This window comes from Platalea leucorodia (genome assembly GCF_965183815.1).
Source record: "Platalea leucorodia genome assembly, chromosome: 3".
Classification (NCBI taxonomy): Eukaryota; Metazoa; Chordata; class Aves; order Pelecaniformes; family Threskiornithidae; genus Platalea; species Platalea leucorodia.
Genome location: NC_138825.1, coordinates 61,777,061 through 61,799,667, shown reverse-complemented (window position 1 = coordinate 61,799,667; position 22,607 = coordinate 61,777,061). Strand labels below are relative to the sequence as shown.

At 35.7% G+C, this 22,607-nt stretch overlaps 1 protein-coding gene across 2 annotated transcripts in view; it reads left to right on the top strand.

Annotated features, from left to right (window-relative positions):
- The window catches only part of VTA1 (vesicle trafficking 1), a 45,689-nt gene extending 24,159 nt beyond the window's left edge, over window positions 1–21,530 (top strand). Inside the window, exons 6-8 of one of the 2 annotated variants that reach the window (XM_082306558.1) lie at window positions 4,795–4,968; window positions 6,800–6,880; window positions 14,059–21,530. In XM_082306558.1, coding sequence (XP_082162684.1) covers window positions 4,795–4,968; window positions 6,800–6,880; window positions 14,059–14,204 — 401 coding nt within the window. In that variant the 3' untranslated portion in view covers window positions 14,205–21,530. Of the gene's footprint in view, window positions 1–4,791; window positions 4,969–6,799; window positions 6,881–14,058 lie in introns of both variants that reach the window. The other variant, XM_082306557.1, reaches the window with a different exon arrangement.
- Window positions 21,531–22,607: the final 1,077 nt, after the last annotated feature.

Genomic DNA, 22,607 nt, shown 5'->3' with positions numbered 1-22,607 from the left:
TTAAATGAGTGCTCTTTAGTGCTCTGGCTCATAGTGTGGTAATGTTTACAAAGCTCACCTAGTTATGTGATATGAATTATGAATTCTAAACAATTGCAAAAATAGAATTTCTAAGCAAAGATTACAGAGCTTTTGCTAAAAATCTATGTATGCAGCTTGTGTGCAAAACAATAATTGTTCCTCAGCAGCAACAAATAGGGGCTCTCTTTATTTTATTAATTTGGAGGCAGAGGTAACTGATTTGTTCAAGGCTGCAAAAGCAACTGTTGTAGAAGGGAGAGTAGAATTCAGATTTAATTCAAATCCATACTATTCATTGCAGGTCATTACAAGCAGTAGTATGAATAGGTGAAGACTATTGCTTTCATTAACAAGTTATGTCTACATACAACTTAAAAGGGACGCAAATGCTGAGTGAGCCAAAATTTTAACATCCTTATTGATGTGGAGCCTGCAATATCTATGATTTGGCAATACCTTTTTATTTGTTGAATTTTATTTCATGTAGTTAGAGAATTTCTCACACCCTTTTATTTTCTGAGTAATGAAATTAAAAATACTTTAAGTTTATTTTTGGAATACTCCATAGTGTAGGTGTCTACAATGCTTTACACAACCAGGACAAAAATTTTATGCAAATTAATTTTTATTAGAAGAATCAGCAAAAAAGTGTCAATTCTTGCTTTGTGCATCATAAGAAGAAAAGCAGCATTGTTTGAATATACAGCTGGACCTTCCCCATTCCATTCTGCTTGCTCATTTTCTTCCCTTGCAAGTGGAAAAAGTCTGTTTAAACAGAGTGAAACTAGGTCTCTGTAGCTTGACAAATTACCATTTTTTTCCAAAGTGTTATTTTCTTTGTGATTCTTGAAAACCATAGTGTAACTCTTGGAGATGTTTTTACAGTAACATAGGAATGCTTTATGCAGTTCTGCTGTTGGATTTATGGACGCTTTTGTCAGGATGCCACCCTGGCAACCCTAAAATGACATGCTTGATTTATTAATGGAATACAAGTTGGAATACAAGTCCTAGAGTACACATAGAGGTCACTTAGCAGTGGCCCTAGGTCATCCAGCAAGATTTTATACTAATGGAAAAAAATTAAAAATGTAATTTCAAATATGAAAAAGTTCCTAAATGGTCACGGTATAACCATAGTAAAATACATTAAATGTCACTACTTTCATTGCAATATATATGTATTCTACATTTACATTGCAGAATTCCAGGAAACCTTATTGGCCCAACAAGCAGAAAGAATGGTGTATGAAAAGTTGATGGATTTCTGAGTCCGTTTCTCAGTGTTGTGGAAAAAAATATACAGATACATATTCTAAAAAAGCAGTGTTCCAATAGAACCTTATATTGTGCCTCCTTTAGCAACATCTCAAGCTAAAGAGAAACAGTGCAGCAGAATGAGAAAAAGAAAATGTTTTAAAATTAAAATTAATAGATTACCTTTTTAACTCTCTGGACTCCTTAAAAATAGGAGTCTAGAGAACTGGAGGAGTCTGGAGAAGAACTGGAGAAGTCTTGCCTTCAACAAATAAATAATAATTTAAACAAACAAACAGATAGTCTGGGTCTACTGTAGCTCTGAGGAAAATCTAAAGAGAAGGTGGATTCATTATGTTGGGATCTAAGTACAAAGGCTGATGAGGTTCCAGGACAAGAAACTCAGCTGGGGCTGAAACTAAGTGTGAAACTATTGTGTCACTGTTTCACAGCATAGTATTTCAGCACCCTTAAGCAAATTGCAAGGAACTTTAAATTCTAGGTTATTACTTCTTTATGAGAAATTAATTCTCTAATTTTTCTAACATTCATTCCCATTCCCTGGAAGAGATTTGGTTTTCAATAATGTTGTGGATGTTCTAACCACAGAACTTAAAAAGAGTTTGTTGACTTAAACTTTCTTTTCCAGCAGCCTGAAATCCTTCTATTTAGCACTACTTTTAAAACTCTTCACGAATACTGCAAATGTGTATCTCAAAATGGTTCTAATACTTTTAATATTTGATAAAGAGTATTTTAAATATTTACTTGGCAGGAAGAATAGTTACAATGCTTTGATGATATTTGGGCACTTCAAACACCTAAGAAGAGTTCATTTAAACAAAGCTACTTTTATGTTTAATACAGTTTCACATTTGCCAATCGCATAATGAGCAAATCAAACAGTTGAGCTTGATCTCTTGATACATGTGCCTGATTAAAAAGTATATCACCCTTTTGTGAATTTGCCTCTTACAGGCACTGTTATTAAGGGTGGTCAGCACTTCTAACACTTTTTGTTGCTTTTTTTATTTATAACATTGCCAGACTTTAACCATTTGAGTTTATATCTTCCATGACTAGTGTTGCCTACAGCACTGCACTTTTACAGAAGTGACTAGAGACCATGAACTATGCAGTGAGGAAGTTTGAAGCTGAAACTGGGAAAGTCTTGGAGAGAAGATTGGGAGGTAGTGCAAGACAGACACAAGTATGGGGCAAGGGGTTGCAGATCCGGGATATGAAGTCCTGGTGCAGAGAGAGAGAAATCAGAATGGGACTGAAGAGCCAGATAAGCGCAACAGGAAGCTCCAGGGGGCAGAATAAAGGAATAAATACATTAATGGTTTAAGTCTGGGCAATAACTTACAGATAATTTCTCTTAATTGAGATACTAAGTACAGTGAAAGCATGTTCTCTCCCACTCCCTCATTCTCAAAAGTGACTTAGTAATTTTTATAACAGCTTTCCCACAATATTAGCTTCAGGCAGACACCCATCATGGAAAATCCAACTTTACGGCTACAATGTGACCAAGCTATACATAATTGATAAGAGTGTTACAAGTAAATTTGGGCAGCCTTACCTTCGGACAGCATGATCAATGTTGTGTGTAACTATTCCCTTAATGTTATGTATCATATGTCTCTGGGATTTTGTAAAACTAAATTTTATTTTCTGAAACGGTTTTAAAATATTTTTCTTAGTTAACACCAAAAACACTGAAAAATATAACATTCAACCAATGGCTTATTCCTATCATTACATTATTATTTAAAAGGTAGCATAGCTGGTGTTTACTTTTGAATCTCACCTCTTTTTTTTTTTTTTTTTGCCAGTTTTAACACACTTAATTTTACTTCCATGCATGTTAGCCACATGGTATTGCAGTATGAGTTACTAGCAAAAAATACAGCAAAGGAAAAAATCTGGCACCTTAAGATATCCTTTGCCTTCCAGAAATCTGCCAGGTGTTTGTTTGCATATGTCAGAAATAACTTCATAAAACCACAGCCTGAATTACTGGTTGCAGCAAGAGAAAGTAATTTTCACAAGAGTAACATACAAAATTTTTACCATGTTCTATGTTTTTATATTAAATTTTGCTAGCAGTGCTTGACACTCCTGACAGAACTTTGCTTCTAGGTTTCTTTGCTTTTTAGTACTTTTAAATAAAGATTCTTGGTATTAGACTGTGGGTTTGGATGATTTGTGAATTTTTTTATTAGTACTTGGATGTTCTGAATGGAAGTAAACTACTACAACTTTGCAATATTCCTTAACTGTGTATTTATTATAGTCCAGTAAAAATGTCCTAATGACAATACTGTTGATTTTACTCCACATTATAGCCTTTTGTTGTAGTAAATAGTATTGTGAATTAGGTGTTTAGTCATTTTTAGTGAAGGTAGTACCTGAACTTTTTCTGGGAAGAAGAGGACCTTACATGGGAAAAAATTCTAGTATTTGTCATGGTAATATTTGTAATAGTAGACTGTGTAATTATTAAGCAGTAGAGGTGTTTGTATAACACATAATCTTGTATAGTTGAAGGATCAGTGTGGATTTCATAAAGAAAAAACATCTCTTCTGCCAGCTCTAGACACATACAGGTTTTGTGCTCCCATATTCATTTTGCTCCTTTTCAAGAACTGACTATTAACAAAGCCATTTCCAAAACTGTGCTTGTTCTACCTGACAGATGAACACAAACACAGTAAAAGAAAAACAGCTTTTTTAAATTGAACTGAATTCAAATTAAGGAGCAGAAATCAACCATATTCTAAATTAACTGGATCATTAGCATAATAAAATGGGACCATTAGCCTTCAAAGCAGCATTGAATAAATTGGACCAGAACCTTAAGAACATGACTACTTTGAAAAATAATATGAATGTTCTCTGTATATGCTATGGGATATATTGAACCTCATTATTCTTATAGTGCATTATGTACTCCTACTGTTACAGATACAGGTATGACTTGGCTAAGCTACATTTTGTTTTCTTGTTTGGTATTACTTTCCCAAAGTTCCCCTTTTTTGTTGCTTATGGTTTGTTTAATTGATATGGGGTGGAAGGATTGGCACTGTCTTTCTTTTTATGAAGAGTTTGTAAGGCAAATACAGTTTTCCATATTCTGGTTCATCTATGTAGGTTACTGCATATTTGTAATATCTTGTTCAACTACTGTGGATGCAGTACATGGAAGTATAAAGGATTGTACTAATGAGATAAATTGCTTATATTCAAACCAGTAATGAGATGATCCTTCAAGTTAAACAGAAGAGATCTTTGAAAGTATGTGAGTTTCTTGATCTTTTTCCTCTGGTGTATTGCTTTTTACTTTGTCAAATCAACTGTAGGTGGTTTGGGTTGATAAATATTTTATGTCACACTGTGGCGGCAATTTTTCTACTAAGAAAAATTTGAAAGGAGGTTTTAAAAGAAAGCCTAAGTTTTCAAGTGTTTTTACAGAAGAGTTGCAGTAATTCCTATTTTGTGTCATCTTAGCAGATGTTGAAAGGGACGAAGCAGGGTCATCTTCTCTCCATAGTGGAACAACTCAGCCAACGTCATCATCTACCTATGAAGCTAACAACATACCAACGAGTAATTACACTGGCATACATATACCACCAGGTGCCCATGCACCAGCCAACACTCCAGCTGAAGTACCTCATAACACAGGTATGTCTGAATCACGCCCAAAAAATTCATGCCTTTATTGAGAGGTGAATTCTAGCCCTCTTTCGATTACATATAAAGTAAAATAATATAGGTATTCTATGACGGAAGCAACTTCATAAATTAACATTGTAAAAACACCATGGGAAATATTTTTTATGTTTTTATAATACGTAATTTATATTTTGGAGCGTTTATATATATATATACCAGAAGAGGTATATGGAGTGAAAGAATGAGAGTTTCTGCAGACAGAATGTTTTTTTCTTCTGTATAATCATGCATTGCAACATATATATTGTAAAGCACCATTTGAATCTTTCACTCAATAGATGATTTTATATTACTTCATTTCATATTTAGCTTTCCCTCTGCAGATAGACTGCTGTTCTTTATGTGGGAACATATCCAACAGTGTTGAAACTGTTAAAAACACTATAACAATCATGCCTGATGTACCGTTCATAGCTTTCTTGTATTTGGTTTATGCTCCTTTTCCCATGCGAGTACTTTAGTGTGGTTGACCTTAAACAATATTATTAATGGGAATTTTGTCCCTACTGCTAAACATATTGGCTCCTATATCCTCCTTCTTATTCTGTGTCATTTTTGGACCAAAACCAAGTTCTTAAAAATCCAAAGTTATTCCCAATTGCTGTATTTAAAAAAAATAAAAAAGTTGTATTAAATGATTTGTGAATACTTTTTCACCTCGTTACTTTTTTATAATGATGTTTAAAAAGGCTAAAAAATTAAAAGCTCTTTATTTCAATCCTGACAATCATTTGATTGTTCAGATACCTTTTTATATGATAGAACATATGGGATGTTTTTGTCACACAGCCCATTCTTTTCTTTTACTTTCTCATTTGAAAAATGCTTCACCCTGTGAAAAGTTCAGGATGCTCTTTTTTTCAGCTTCATCAAAGGGAAATCCTTCAGATAGGTGGGGTTTTGGGGGGCCTGAGAGGGGGAGTGTGTTGGTTTTTACATTCAGCCTAGGTAAATGTTTAGCTCTTTGTTTCTACCAGATCTGAAAATTATGGAATATGCACCTTGTTGTAATACAGGAATTCTTTGCGTTACTTAGTTTGAACCCCATCAGTCAATCCATTTAGAAAAGTGATTGTACCATCTTCCTAAATAGCAGATGTTGTACAAATACAACTTTATGTTAGTCTTGTATGTTCTGGACATACTGCAAAAATACAGTTTAGGATCAGTGCAAATGAGAGTGTCTAAAATGTGAACACAGAGACAAGAATTCATCACAGCGTAAAGTGCTGTTTCTTCTAGCATCACCATTTCACTTTTAAATCCAGCTAGCTTTTTTATTCTCACCAATTGTTTTCAAAGGAATTAGGAAGGAGATAGTTTGCAAGTGTGAGATGGCAGGCATGGGGCTCTAAAAATACAACAATGGAGACTCTCTCTGATATTAAAAGGCAGAATTTAAACCTCAAATATAAAAGTTTACTCCTACTTTTCTTCAACAGGTTTTCCTCAATACTCTAGGGTAACCAGTGTCTTTTGGACTAGTATTTGTTTTTTTTTTTTTTTTAATGCTTGAAATTAAATTTCTGTGAAACACTGTACTGATCAAATGAATGACAGCCTGTAAATTCTTCTGTATTGTTTTGTAAAACTTCCATAGTCTGAAGTGAGGGTTTTAAAATTATTTGTTACAAACTTTTTAGAATTGGGAAGCTATCAGCTGCTTAATTTAAAAATCATTGAGTCATTACATTTACCTGTTCTGTTTTCTTATTTTGTCTGCTTACTTTTAAAGTCTATAAATAAAAATAACCCAAGTCCAACTTTTTTGCATTTGCAGGAGTGACAAGTAACACCATTCAGCCTGCTCCTCAGAATATTCCTCTAGTCGATCCTTCCCTTTACAGTGCTCAGTCTGCAGGTAAGGTGGTGGCATTTGTATTGTCTGTACGTGGATGTGCCGTGTCCTGTGTGTCTCCCCTGCACTGAAGGAAGAAGTTTGAGAAATAATGTTATCATTATCTGAATGCTACTAATTCAGAAATTTTGAAAAGAATGGACATCATTTAAACATTGTGTTGCTAAGAGTTTAATAGTTTCTGAAAGCTTTGCCACAGTGTATGATTAGTGTTGTCTATCTGACTTTTTCATACCAATGAGCTAGCGTTGTATTAGGCTTTTTATTACTTACGTTGTTGCTTCTCAGGTGAGGTTCTGATATACTTAGCAAAGCCTATATTCCTGATGGCCTTGCTAAATTGTATTTTTGGTAATTAATACACCTTCCCTTTACTTAAAATTTCTTCTACAGGGTCAGTACATAAGTTATTTATTCACTTCCTTAAATAATCACAATATTCCAGTGGTGTTTTCCGTTGAAGCATGATTGTTATCTGTGCTTGTTGACTGTAAGTAGTACTGGTATTAAATAAAATAATTTATAAGGTACTGCTAATGATGTCATTTTGATGTACCATTTAATGAAGGCTTTTATCTTTTAAAATGCCATGTGTCTTTGATGTTAAAAATCACCGATAGCTTATATTATGTGCATTTTTATGTCTGCTTGTGCATATCATGCTTTGAAGTGAACACATAAATGCTAACCTAAGGGAAACCCTGGCCTGTGAAAGAGTAGTGACTGACGATAAAGCTGGAATAATCCTAGATTCTAATTTGAACACTGATGTGCATTTGGACAAATTATTAACTGTTTCTTAGAATTTTTCTGTCCATGGAATAGAGATAATAAAAAGATAAGTTACATCTGTTCGTAATAATCAGATTTTTCTTGGCAATATAACATGGATGTTGAGTGAGAAGGTCTAGAAGTCCTGGTGTGAAATCTGTTCACGTTCTACCCTTCGTTATATCCTCACCGAGGAAAGCTGATCATATGTAATTGATGTTTTAGTTTCCAGTACTAGATACAGCCAAATGTTGCCTGTTATGACTACCAAGTTTAGATAGGTATATTCTTATATATTGTAACTTAAAAATATTTAGTTAGATAGTTTATTATGTTGTTGAAGAGATGTCTGTGTTAAAATACCAGCTTTACTGAAAAAGCATTTTTGGTTCAGTGGAATGATATAATAGGAATTCAGTGTTTAGCTTGATTTTTAGTCTGCTGTCATAAGAACGCTTAAGGATGTGTCCATCTTAGTATATTAGGAAGCCATTTCTGTAGAAGATGTCTTAAAAGGATAAAAACAAAGTTTACCTTTGATATAGACACATTAACCTTTAGTGTTCTCGTGAAGAACAAAAGGCACATCCTATTGTTTGTCTGGCATATTACTGTAACATCTCATGTGAGATTTAACTCATTTTATTGAAAACAGTACCTCAGACCTGTAGCTGAACCATTTAAACCTGGTGATAGTTATTGAGTTTTGGGGGCTATTGCGGGGGTTTCTGTAGCTCCTTAACCAAAACAGCAGAAGACTTGACTTAAGCTTTACCTTAGTAACTGCTAGTTGGAAAGCAAATTTTGTGGTCTTTGGCAGCAAAGCTTTCTTATTTAACCACCTTATCATGATCCTCTGGACAGTTATTCTAATAGGTTTTTAGATAACTACTCTTTAAAATTTTAGTCGTCATCATTTCTTTGTTCGAATGTTTAATTCTAGTTGCCAAAAATATAATCATTTTGATTTAAACTTTAATTCTTCATTAAGTTTTAGAAGTTCCATTATTTGATATCTGGATAGTATCAGTGCATTGCTCCCTCTAGCCGCTTACCTGTGATAGCCTGAATTAATAAGTACATAAATATAAACAGAAAGGAATTGAGTTAATTAAGATAACCCATGTTTGTGAGAATTCATAATAATTGCTATCCTGTGATTAAGAGATTTAAGATGCTTGCTAAGCACAGTGATGAATCTCTAACTTGATCTAACCTGGGTATTTGCATGCCCGGATTCTTCCTCTGCGCATCTGTTGTGTCACTACAAGTTTGCATCTTGTAACATCCTAAAGTGTTACATTCTTAGGAGGGAGTTTCGCAAACTCCCAAACCAAATCAGTGATACAGTTCATATAGATCCTCAGTTCTGAAAGCTTAGAAAATATGCTGTCAGTTATGCAGGAGTTTGAGAGCACATAAAGGTTTGTCAGTCAGCAGGGACACAGTAACAGTTTCGTTTGCATGCATAGACTTAAGAAGCTTGAGAGCAATGGATAGTGTTTATCCTTGCTTGTCACCATCCTGTCAAGCATGCCTGGTCATTACCCAAAGCATCCTCCCTTCAGCTATACGTGTAAGAGTAACAGCAGGTATCATTCTTCTCATGCTGCTGAGGAGTCCTTTTAATGCCAACAGTACTCTGTTCCACAGTAGCCTTGTTCCCTGACCTGTAAGTAGATTTAGAAATGCCTGTATCTCACAATGGACGTACTAAACTGTGGGACCCAGGAGCCTTCCCCAGTTCCTGAGTTGCAATTAGGGCTAGATCCTGGTTAGACTTTGGTATGCACCATTCCTATGGAACTGACGTTTGCTTTGGATGGGAAAGAGGGGTCGGTGTTGCCCTCCAGTAGATCCATAGAGCTAGCAGAGTGCAAAGTACACTTGCTCCCCGATTTAGACATGATGTCTGTGTCTGTGCTAATAAATTAAACATGCCTGTAAATATTTGACACTGAGAACAGCTGGCATAGAACCACTCACATCCATACTATTAAACTTTTAAACCTTCTAAACAAGGTAGTTTGTGAAGGCTGCCCATATGGAATGGTCTCTAGCCTGCTCTAACAGCAAGTCGTGCCCAGGAAGTGTTTGGGAAAGTGCTAGTTTGCATGGGCCAAAACCATACTGGAGTCTGTTCCAGCAGTTTGACAGTGCAGACAGTCAAGTTTGAGTGCTGAGGCGCATTCCCTGGCACTGTTGAATGTACTAGGTTAGGCATAGCCAAACAGGATATTCCACGTATTCCTGCAAGAGTCTTTCTGGTAGTAAGATCAAATGTATATTTTTAAAATAAATTATGTATTTTCTTTCCTTCCCATAACATGGGAGAAGCGATTTGATTAATGCTATGGTGGGAGAGAAACTTTTGGTGGTGAAGAGTGGAATATTTTATCAAAAGAAAATTAAGTTAAAGTAACAGTATTCCTTTGATTTTAGTCAGTGTGAGTCCTTCAGTAATTATCCTGTCCTGTGGGAACAGGTTTCAGAGTTTAACATTGACTTCTGAAAGTGTCAAAGCTTAGGCAATTAAGCATTAGTTAATGTCTCTGACAACAGAATGTAGAGCTATACAGCAACTTTGTATAATGCGTGTGTGCGTGCACTTCTCTGGTGTAGTTTGCTTAAAAAATTTATTACCCCTAGATTTTGCTAACACTAAATGCATTCATGGTTGTGCTACACAGAGGTTTTATAAAATCTTCTTACATTACCACATGCTCCCTTCCACAGGTGGCATAGTATAGAGAAACCATTTGTTCATTGTAGTTGTGTGTGTAATAATGTTTGATTTTCTACACACAAAGTAGAAATAATACTTTGACATTTTATGTGTTTTCATGATCTTAAGAAGAAATCTTTGAGGACTTACATTTCAAGTATCTTTAAGTGCTTTAATGGGAAAAAGGAGCATCTTGTTTCAAAAATCATTTCAGTTACCTTTGCCATCACTGTTTTTATACACCAAGTTGCATTATTAAAATGTTCTTAAATCAGCTGCCTTGTATTTGGGCAACTTCATAAAAAGGAAAAACATCTGATGGATAGAAAAGGATACCAGGGAGAAGCAGATGCATCATGTAAAATACACATTATTTTCATTCTAAAACTGCTTTTTTTCCCAACATGATTTTCAGCATCTCTAGTCTAATCGCCTTTTGGTTTTCACTTTGTGTTCCTCTTAGCTATGGATTCCATATGTCTGTCACGTTTCAGTAATAAATATAATTACTGTGCTAATAATTTCAGACTAACATAGAAGCAGGTTTGTTTCAGGATAAATACAGTATACTTCTCCCATCTCAGTGTTGTTGGGCTTTTTTAGAGCTCAGAATCACAGGATGGTTGAGATTGGAAGGGACCTCTGGAGGTCATCTGCTCCAGCCCTTCTGCTCAAGCAAGAGTCCTGTAAAACGGGTTGCTGAGGACCATGTCCTTTGTGTCTCCTGCCCCTGCCCTCTCCCCATGGTTTAATTTGCAGCACTGAAGGAAGAAGTTTGAGAAAAAACATCACTTAATTCAAAGACAGCTTTTGAATCTCTCCAAGGATGGAGACTCCACAAGCTCTCTGGGCAACCTGTGCCAGTGCTTGGTCACCCTCACAGTAAAAAGTGTTTCCTGATGTTCAGACAGGACCCTCCCGTGTTTCAGTTTGTGCTCATCACCTCTGGTCCTGTCACTGGGCACCACTGAAAAGAGCCTGGCTCCGTCCTCTATGCACCCTCCCTTCGGGTATTTCTATACGTTGATAAGATCCCCCTGAGCCTTCTCTTCTTCAGACTGAACACTCCCAGCTCTCTCAGCCTCTCTTCATAGGAGAGGTGCTCCAGTCCCTTCATTATCTTTGTGGCCCTTCACTGGACTCTCTCCAGGATGTCAGTCTCTCTCTTGTACTGAGGAACCCAGAATTGGACACAGTACTCAGGTGTGACCTCCCCAGTGCTGAATACAGGGGAAGGATCTCCTCCCTCCACTTGCTGGCAGCACTCCTCCTAATGCAGCCCAGGATGCCATCAGCCCTCTTTGCTGCAAGGGCAGATTGTTGGCTCATGGACAAATCAGTCCCCAGGTCCTTTTCTGCAAAGCTGCTCTCCTTTCTCCAAAGCTGTTTAACTCTTAGAATATGTAAATTGAAGTCAATTACTAACTTTTGTGGTTATGCCTTTGATGTAAGTACAGGCATTATAGTTAAGTTTCACATTATTTTGAAAACTTAAGAACACAGAGCTGTTTTATTTCTATTCTGCTTGTCCATTGTGAGGTGCTGACTTCAGTGGGAGCTGAGGCCACTGAGCACATCAAAAGATCAACACCCTTACTGTGTAAACTTTGGTTTATAAATTTAAAATTGTTAATTTTTTTCCTTCAAGTTATGTCATAATAGCATCTGAAGTCAATTTCATAATAACTAAGGCTTTATGCCAGCAAAAGATTAATAGAGCTCATACTGTAAAAATAAGATTAGACTGGTGAATTTAGGCTTCCTTCCAATAAATTAGTTGAATACTGGACTGATGCCTTGGCCAGTTTTTAAAGAATGATTTTGTAGTTTCTTTTGGCATCATAGCTAAAGCCACTTTGAGGGGAACTTGGTCTTTTTAATTTGTTAAAGATGTTCAGTAATGTGGTCACAGATTGACCCCGGCTGCTTTTAGTCTGTGACTTTATTTAGGTTACAAAATAACCAATGCGTGTGCCTGTGTTTATGTACTCCCTCACCCATATTTACTCACATGTGTATGTATTTTAAGAAATTTAATGTGGCTTCACTTATTCAGCAGTAAACTAATATGGATTGCAATGATAATGAGCTCACCACGTTGTCATGTGCCTCAATATTGAACAGTTGTTTTGTGGTTATATTTTTTATTGAAGGGAAAATAAGTAGACTTCTAGAGTGTATTTTAAAAATTGATAAAAGTAATCTTAAGATCACTTACCCTTCTGCTTTTTACTGGGGTCAGGCTATTTTGAAAACGAGCAGACAAGTCTAGTTTTCAATATTCCCAGGTTTTCCGTTTTATTTGTTCAAAAGCTGTTCTTAAATAATAAGATTGGGGAAAGGAAAAGCAAATATAATAGACATTTTCTGATAAGAACTGAGATTCTTTAGTAAATGTTCTCACAGTATTGCTAACAACAGTTTTATTTTGAAAGAAAGGGATCCAACTAACTGAAATTGTACCATAAAAGATTAATTTAAGTATATTCATGTCCTTGTTTAAAATTAGAAAGCTGTACTTAGAGAGCTAAATCTTTGTTTAACCAGTTTTATATAAAAATCTGTGGTGCATTTTAAAATGCATTTTTTCTTAATCTGTGAAATCTGTTCATTGCTTATAAGATGCCTTGTGGGAAACCTATTCGATAAATACATAATTCTTTAGTATTGCATATAATTCTTTTATCAGTGTCTGTAAAAATCAGTCTTTTACAAGTTAGGTTGTTCTGAAAGAATATGAGTAAAGGTTTTATAATTTATCCATAGGTTATTGGAGTGGCATGGGATTAGCCTTAAAACTCCCAGTGAATTTGTGGGTGGAAGGAGGGGCAGTAACATAACTGCTTTATTTTATGCACACATCAATGATGCTATTCACGTATTAGATCTTCTGCCGGTTAGGGCATAAGTCCCTACTATGCTTTCTAAAGGACTGAATGCATGTGTGTGAGCATTATGGAATTCCCAATGTTTTAACTTATGTCAAGAAAATATTTTGATTAATAAATAACAGTTAATTGTTTTATGCTATATTAGGAGACTGTTTTTTTGCTAGTGTTCTCCGGTATTACAAAAATGGGCACATTTAATGAGATCAGTCCTGTTTTCAGTCATCTTGCATAAAATTCAAACATAAACATTACTTGGATAAAACAGAAATATAAAATGTGCAAAAACACGCCAGTGAGAAATGCTTCTACATCTTGAGAAGTTATTCCAGTTGAGAAGGAACAGTTTCTAACTGTGTATTATTCCTGAAGAAGAGAGCAAAGTAATTATACTGTAAACACAAAAAACACTGTCCTTCTTTCTTGCAGGTTGTAGTATGATTACAGCTAACTTATTGTTCTTAAAAAGCTCTCCTTTGCTGCCTTAGATGAAGAGCAGATCTTTCTCAAAGGTATTGACTTACTTTTGAAAGGCACTGGATCATAAAAACACCAGTGTTTAGAAAGGTCGTCTTATATTTTTTCAAATGCCAGCGGCAAAGAAGTTAGGCATTATAGGAATGGAAAGAAAAATGAACAGAAGAAACACCGTAGCTTGGTCTTTGTAATATTATCACAAATATTAGCCTGGTTTTCATAATATTACCGCAAATATAAGTAAAACACAGAAATCATGTGAAAGGTAGCCCCAGTCGGATTTCTTTTATAGTAACTTTGTAATACTTATGTTTTTGCAGGGGAAGTCCGTTTGACTCCAGAGGACTTTGCCAGAGCTCAAAAATATTGCAAATATGCTGGCAGTGCTTTGCAATATGAAGATGTGAGCACTGCTGTGCAGAATCTACAGAAGGCCCTCAAGTTACTGATTACGGGCAGAGAATGAAGCCTTTATCCAACAGATTCATGTCTTTTGCCTAAAGAACTAACAGCTTATTACTGTACCTGTTAAGGGAGTGGAGTTATACAGAAGTTCTCAATCCCATCACCCATGACAATGAAATCACTGTTTCAGTGTCAGATTAGCAATTAATGGTACAGTAGGAATCTCTGTTTTCATTTTACAAACAGTGGAGCTAGAAACATATGAATGCAGTGGCTTGATGTAAGCAAAAAACTGAAGAAAGTACTGTGAACACTGCTCAAGAGTTAGAATTCATCTTGCAATATTTAGATTATCTGAATGAGAAAATGCTGAATCTGTAAAAAAACTTGAGCTTAAGAATGTTCTGTTAAAATTCTTACTCTGATTTTATTATTTCAAACAATTATTTAATAAGTATAATAGCTTTAAAATGGTAACTAGGAGTAGTGCTTTCCTTCTGAAATGAGAGCATGTGAGAAGGCTGACAGATCCACAATGGGGAGGACTTTTTTCTATACATGAGTTATTTGGGTATTATCTGAGACATAAGTCAAAGTTGAGGGAGACTTGAGGACATTTGTATTTCCTTTTAAAACATGCTGGAAAAAACATCTCTTGATAGTTCAGAGAGAGTCATTTTGACAGTGTTCCAACCCAGTCCCCCACAACTGTACAAACTGCTACATATATTCTTGATTATTGGTTCTTGCTTCTTTTGTGTGAACACTTACAATTTTGTATATGTATGGGTAATTAAGAGAAAGTACTAATATTTGGCAGAGTTGCTCCTGAAACCAGTGGCAGAGATTCTAAATAACATGAACTTTTAGGGAGATTTACTTCGTAGCTGTTCTGTCTTTTTAAGAGGCTGAAAAAAAGGTCTGTTCTTCAGCCATTAAAACAGTATACGTTCATCTCTGGTATTAGTGTCATAGAGCTTCATATTTCCAGCTAATATTCTTCCTGTCTGCTTTGTTGTGGAGACTTTTTGGACTTGGGATTTAATTAAAATATCTTGGAAACTGAATTTTGAGTCTTTATGAGGTCTGCCCTTGCAGTTATAGAGCTCTAGATTGTTAAAAATCCATCCATGCTGTTTAAAAGAAAGAATAAGTAGCCTTTTAATTGATGTGACATAATAATTAAGTACACCATAAAGCATGTCTGATTTATGTAATAATTTTAATGATGTATTATCTGACCTGTCTTTCTTTCCAAGCTGCCAGATCGAATCCACATATTCTTTATAGCTGCACTGTTTTGCAGGGACTAAAATCAGTCTGGTATTCAAACCAAAAAGATGAGGAAAAGAAAATCAAACATAAGCATGCATTAAAGTTTAGCTGGTCATATCCTTTTAAAAGTGTGGAGTCTTTGACAGCAGGTTTGAAAAGGGTAGTATGAAACTTGTAAATGTATGCTTAAGCATTTTAGTTGACTGAGATTTAATAGATAAAACATCTGGTATTGTTTGTGTTGCTTTCTGATATGGGATAGCATGCTAATCTGGACAGTGATTTGGATTAGATTTTCATTATTTTGGGAAATTTAGAATAAATCAGTCTGAAACTGTTTTGACAGTAATGCTGTACAGAGCTGGGCAATAAGCCTGTGTTTTGTACAGTGCTTCATGCAAGATAGATCCCTCACTTCAGTATCAAACTGAATTACTGTAAATTATTCCATGTATATTATTGTGGTGTTACATTGTGCTGGAAAAGCTGCTTTTCATTTGAAAGAAGGATGCAGAACATTGATCCATGTAGAAATATATATATTGCATTGCTATAAAAAATCAGAAGTTGCTTTCATTGGCGGATCATACCACTATTTACTAATACCAGCTTCAGTCCCCAGCACTTGCAAGAGGAAAGTCAGTTTTCCTGTTTCTGTTTATAAAATAATTAAAAGAACTTCGGGGCTTTTGTATTACATGGAAAAATAAGCAAGCTATGATACAATACTGTATTAATTTGAGGCTTTTCAGCTAAAATTGATTTATTTTTTTTTTTTTGGTGCTTGAATGATATGAAATGGAAGTACATAACTAAGAAGGTTGCAAACAAAAATTTAAGTATTTCTTAAAGTGTATAAAAGTTTGTTGGCCATGATTATGTTGAACCTCTAGGTTCCTCTAGGAAACCAGGGAATCATCAGTGAAAAAGCGATAAGCAATGAAAAAGCCATAAGCAATTTATTGAGTGATCATTTACAAATGCGTAACCTTCTTCTGCCTAGAAAGAAATTAAAATAAGTGTCTCTGAGGGGAATGGAGATGAAAATGCTAATACAAAAGTTTAAGAATTTCTTAGAGAAGCTATCAGGATATTCTTTCTGAAAATAAATCAGTGTTTAGAAGATTTATCATATAAAATTCTCATAAATTCTGTAAAATAAAACATATCCCAATACCAGCCTTCAGACCACAATACCTAAATTAGCATATTGAGTTTTATTTCGCATAAAATTATTTTGCTCTGATGATTTATTTTTTAACTGAGAAGCTTTGTAACAGCCCATCAAACCATGTATGAAGCCACATCTTTAGACTGCTAACATTTGATGCAACAGACTCTGAGTATTTGTCATCCAAACTGTTGCCTGAAGTAAATTATAGCAAAACATTTCCATTCCATTAAGTATAGCCTCTGGGACAGCTTTAAATGTGTCAGATAGCCCAAAAGTACAAACCAATGTTGCAGAACAGTTCAAAAAGTGTACATATTTGAAAACGTCAAGAGAATGTAGGTAGATAGCCTGTAATTATTCCAAATTGGAATTTGTGGTAGGCACTTGAATTTATGGCCCCATTGTTAAATATTGTGTGAGCTTTAAGTGTTGACTGATTCATTTTACAGCCACTCTGAATGATAAAGTATCAACCCATAGCTCCTCTTAAACCAATTCCCAACACATACAAGTACAGTATTAAATAAAGGAGAGTCCCATTTTTGTTGCACACTACAGCCGACAACTCTCTCTTCTTCAGTATGGTTGCCGCCTACATGCTTGTTGGCCTTTCTCCTTTGGGTTGTGAGTTCCCAATCTTCTCAATCTTGCTTAAGAAAGGAGGAAGAAGTGTTTTCTGACAGATATTCCATGTTCAGTTTTGCTACTTATGTAAGCTAGAATTTTAGTAAATCTGTTCAATGTTACTTGAAAGGCTTTTGGTATTACTTAATGTTTTTGCAGTTCTTTATACTTTCACCTCTCTGCAGGGAAAGTTCCATATTATACCTCAGGATTCCTACAAAAATCTTTGAGAAGTGTCTTGCAGAGCAGGTCATTGTTTATGAAATGGTGGAGATGTTTTCAAATGTGCACTAATTGGATTTCCTAATACTGGAGGTGTTCTTTTCAAATTGTTGCAGTCATTTCAGGTGGAATTTTTAATGATGTCCTTTGTAAGTGAAGTTTCAGAAGCACAGACTTAAGTATGATCATATACTAGAATGTGATTGTCATTGTAGTATTTGATGCTATGTAACACTTACCTATGGGAAATTAACAACAGAGAAACTTACTGTCTGAAGTATGATTGGGGGGAGGTGGGTGGTGGTGTGTGTGCATTTATAATGTAATGCTTGTAAATTCAATGGTGGGCTATAAGAATGCTTTCCAAAAAACCATAATTCGTACGTTGTTTACAAGTATTGGGAAAATGTCAGATACAAATATATAGATACTGCTGACAAACGTTGTTCTTGGTGCTAAACTTTAAACGTACTAGTATAGTGCCAAAAGTTAGCTTTTAATTGTGCAGTATTCCAAATGAATGATCTTTGATTTTCTCCTTTTTCATGTCAGCAGTAAAATAGGAGCCTGGTACAAAAAGAATGAGAACACAAATTTAGAGGAAGTTAGATTTACGAAAGATCAAAGACAGTTCTGTTATTGTAAAGTCTTTGTGGTCATGTTCTGATTGAGATTGGAAAGTGCCCTTGCTTACAAAGCATAGTTCTTCCTTTCTTTTAAAATGTTCTTTGTTGTGCGGTTTATGGAATTAAAGCCTGAGCCTGGATATCTGGATTAGGAAAACCTAAAGTTTGATGCTGAGTTTCTAAACCAGCAGTGCATGCTGATACCAACAGCAACTGTTCTTCACAAATCAACTCAGAGTACCTATTTTGAAATGTTGGAATTTTAGCCAGGTTTGTTGGGAAAAGGAGCAATGCTTTTTTCTTATTGCATCACCACCTTTCAGTGCACAGCTGTAGTAACAAGAGAGCTGGAGAAAACATGAGTTTGCATTAGATATTTCACTATCAGCAAGAAAATAATATTTTGTTGCCAGCAGAGCACTTTTTGGCTTACAAGAGTATTGGGACAGTCTGATCATAGAGCTCGTTCTGAATGTGATGCCCTAGATGATCTCAGAATAGGAACTTTGTAAATAAGAGCATTGAAAACAAACTTTAAAGAGAGCGGAGACATATGGCAGGGCAGAAGAAGAAATCACACTCTCCACAGAGTGGGAGTGGGCGTGGGCACAGAAATGTTTGCAGAAGAAAATGGAAGAAATACTTCCAGTCCCACATGGGATGGGAGCAGGGCAGTGACTGGAATGAGCTTAGGGTTACTGGCTGATTTCTTTAGAACCTTGAAAGAGATGAGAAAGAAGCTTGAGCTTAAGGCAAAAGATTACAGGAAGATAGGAGAGGTGGGGAGGAGCACTAGAATGACAAAAAAACGCACCTTTTTTTACAGCAAACTGGGAACAATATGAGTTATAGCACAGGAGAAAGTTAACCTAGTTGAGGAAATGGTAGCAGAGACTAAGTCTAGCTCTAAAAGGGAAGAAAAAAAATACAAGTTGACAGCATGCTGAAAATGGAGAGGGGGCAGATCTTCTCATCCTTGGGACCTTTGTGCTCATTAAAATGTCATATTTATTAAATAATTAAAGTTGATTTGATGTGGCCCTTTTGGAAGACTTGGGAGACTGCGTAAATAACTGTGGTATCCGCAGAGAACTGGAGAGATCTGTGTTTGTCCTTAAAATGCTGTCTCCTAATTTTGTGCTTTCCTTCCTGCTTTGATTTGCCTCCCCGTTTTCACTGTCTGTGTTTATTCTGTGGTATTTCCATAGCTAGAGGGGAGGTTGGTGTGGTTGAATACAATGCTAAGTATGAGAGAGAGCCCACATGTTTAGGCATTCTCAGGCAATTTGGGAAGATTAATAGGTCTGGATTTTACCTGGTGTGTGCTATGGAGAAAAACGTAGTGAATGTACTTCCCTCCTGAGCTTCAGAGGCTCTTTGGCAGCAGTATGCCCACAATATTTAAAGAAGGATATGTGGAAATTAACTCTACTCAGAGCCATATTTCCAATCAGAGCCCAACAAACTGATCTCTAGGATTTCAGAGACCTCTAGCTAAGCGGATGGTGAGACCATCAACTTCCTTGCCTCACTTAGTCCATCTGTAAAATATGCTTCTTTAGATTTAACACTTCTTAATATAGTCAGGATTTTTGTAATCCTGACAAGTAATGATTGACAGGTGTTGATTATAGTAACAAGTTCCCAAAATAAATGGAGTTTTTAAGAGAGGCAAAGAAGGCATTAATATGTAATGAGAAGATATATAATGAGAACAGAAGAAATGGAAAAAAAAAAAACTTGATAGGATAATTTAGGAGATAATGGGTAGGAATGAGGAGACCTGAGATATGGAGACAGTGTTGTTTTAAGTCATGAGCAGCAATTCATACAGAGTAGTAATATCTGATACAAATCTTAAAATGTTGGATTTATCAGGACCAACGTAACCTCCATTCTACAATACTGAAATAAGTATAAATCCAGTAATAAGAACTTTTAATGGGTCTATAAGTTCAGAGTTAGTATTTTACAGCAGAAGAATGGCAAATAAAGCAATTGCATTTAAAAAAAAAAATTATCAACTTCAGACCTGTTGGTTTAACCACAAGATAAAGCAAAAGCTTACTTTAGATTGTGAACAAAAGACTTGAAGTTCAAACATGGGTATGATAGCATATAGTATGTTTTCTCCTAGCCCTTTTGTTATGCCCCCTGCCCCAGGTGGTTTGGGACACTTAAGTTTTTATAAAATGAATGCAATGAATATAATTTACTTAAAATGAATTAATGCTTGACTTAAGGCTCTAAAAATACTTAGGTGGAAATAGATAACATGAGAATTGAAAAACGGAATAAAGCTAGTGGAAAAAGAGATTGTAGTAAATTCTGAATAATTTCCAGGATGGAAATGGAGAGAGATCGGCCTAGCGACACATCCTGTTTCATGTATCAGTGACTTAGGTTGAGGTCACCATCTAAGTCACACGTAATTTGTGGATGAGATGAAGTTGGGAGGTATTGCGAGTACTGCAGAGAACTGGGAAAAATTCTGTGACTTTGACTGAAGGACTAGAATGGAGTGAAACTGAAAGCACAAAATACAAAGTCACTCACTTGGGTTCTAACACGAGAATATTTTTAAATAAAAATTACAATACTGGAAGCTGAAGTAATTCTGATCAACCTCAGTTCAGCTGGCTAATGCAAATGTAGGGTGCATTGGATGAGATCGTTTTAGTACAGAGAGTAAGTAAACTGTCACTTACAATACTGGGTTTAATTCTTATCATTGTTGATGAAAGTTATTTACTAGTAAGAGATGCAAAGAAGAGCTACTGAGATGACGAAAATCTTTATCTATTGAAAAGAGATTAAGTCTGGTTACGGAATGGCTTTCTTAAGGCATTAGGGAGAAAGCATTAATTTATTTTAAAACATCTTGATAAATTTATGGATTGGATTGGTTTGCAAGATTGAAGTGGTTCTAGAGTTAAAATTTCAGTGAGCTTTTGGGAAGATTTTTCTGACTTCTGCTCAACATTGAGTAATGGTCCATCTCCCAAAATACCTGAAAATGTTACTGTAAAAAAAGGTATTGCAGGACCTGAGACATTGTGATGACCTGATTTCTCCCAGTGACACATCATTTTGTCTTTATTAGGTCTAATGGTTGTTATGATGCGTTGTAGGCATTTTGTGAATGATGGTGAGTGTGGGGCAGAATAAAGAGATTTTTACACATCATATGAATTCAATTCCTAGTGTATGTTTGCTTGTGACTGTGGAGAATATCCACAGTCTGCATGTTTCTGAATGCAGACACCTTTTAAACTTGCAGTATGAAAAGCTTATCAAAGATTTAGATGTATTGTCACAATATGGCACTGCTCAAAATAGAGGCCCTATCTTCTTGGTGTGAATACAGTTTTGCAGGAACTAGCCCATACTGAAATCCCTGTAAGCTGTTGTAAAAAACAGCAAATATTTCTTTTGTGCTGAAGGTAATCAAGTGTGTCAGCACAGTCCTGGGAAAAGTACTTTATTCAGTGTAGATATTAAATCTGTATTTGTAAAATGGGCATGCAGGTACTCATGACCACTGCACTTCAGCTCAGCAGCCCTTTGACAATAGAAACTTTGCACATATCTGGTCTTTATCCTACACTTACCTGCCTGAGTAACTTCACCCGTGTGAATGATCCTATTGAGGCAATAAGAGTACTCATGTGCCTGAGTGTTTGCTGTGTTTGGGTAGAAAGCTTTGCTTGTTGTTCAGTAAAATACAGCTAGAACAATGGCAATGGCTTTAATGGGTCCAAGTGTGGTATGCTGTTAGTTCTCCAGTGTGGGGGTTCTAATCTCATAATCTTTATACTTACAGATTTTGAGACAGAAGTCTTGACTTTTTTCCATTTATGTTTTCTGTTGGGAAATGCTGAGGTTGTATTTGTACTTTATACAAAATTATAATGATAAATCTTACTGAACCTAATTGCACTAGACTTGCAGAAAAGGACAGTACTCCTTTGAAGGCTCTATCGGTATATTTTATGGTACAGATATATCTAAACACAGCGTCTGTTAGCTAAGAAATTTTTATTCTCAGCAACACCTGTAGGAATGTGCACAAGCCCCACAGTACAGGTCCTGCTGTGTATACTGCAGGTGGTCATGAAAGAGGGCAACTTCTATTCTTGTTCACTCTCAGCCACCTACCTAGATCAGAACATTCAGCGCTCTTTCGAAGAGACTGTTGTGAACCCTGTTGAAGCTTTCTTCCCCTTACCACACCGCTTTAGATGATTTATTTCTCCCACAGGCTCTTTAGAGTACTTAGCAGTTGTCCCTGCTGAAGCTCAAGTGAGATATAAACAGCGTAAAATGTGAAAGTTTCTTTCTACAGCCACTTTTCATAGTCACTGTGTAATATTTGTTGGTACTGTTCAGTCAGCTCTCTGTGAAGTAATGTGTTTGTAAATATTTCTACCTCTACATGTCAGGTTTACAGATCCATGTGTATTTGGTCAAATCACTAAGCTCTTTGAACCTAAGCACATTGCAGTATGCTAAACACCTTGCTACTGCATTTCTAGTACCTGCA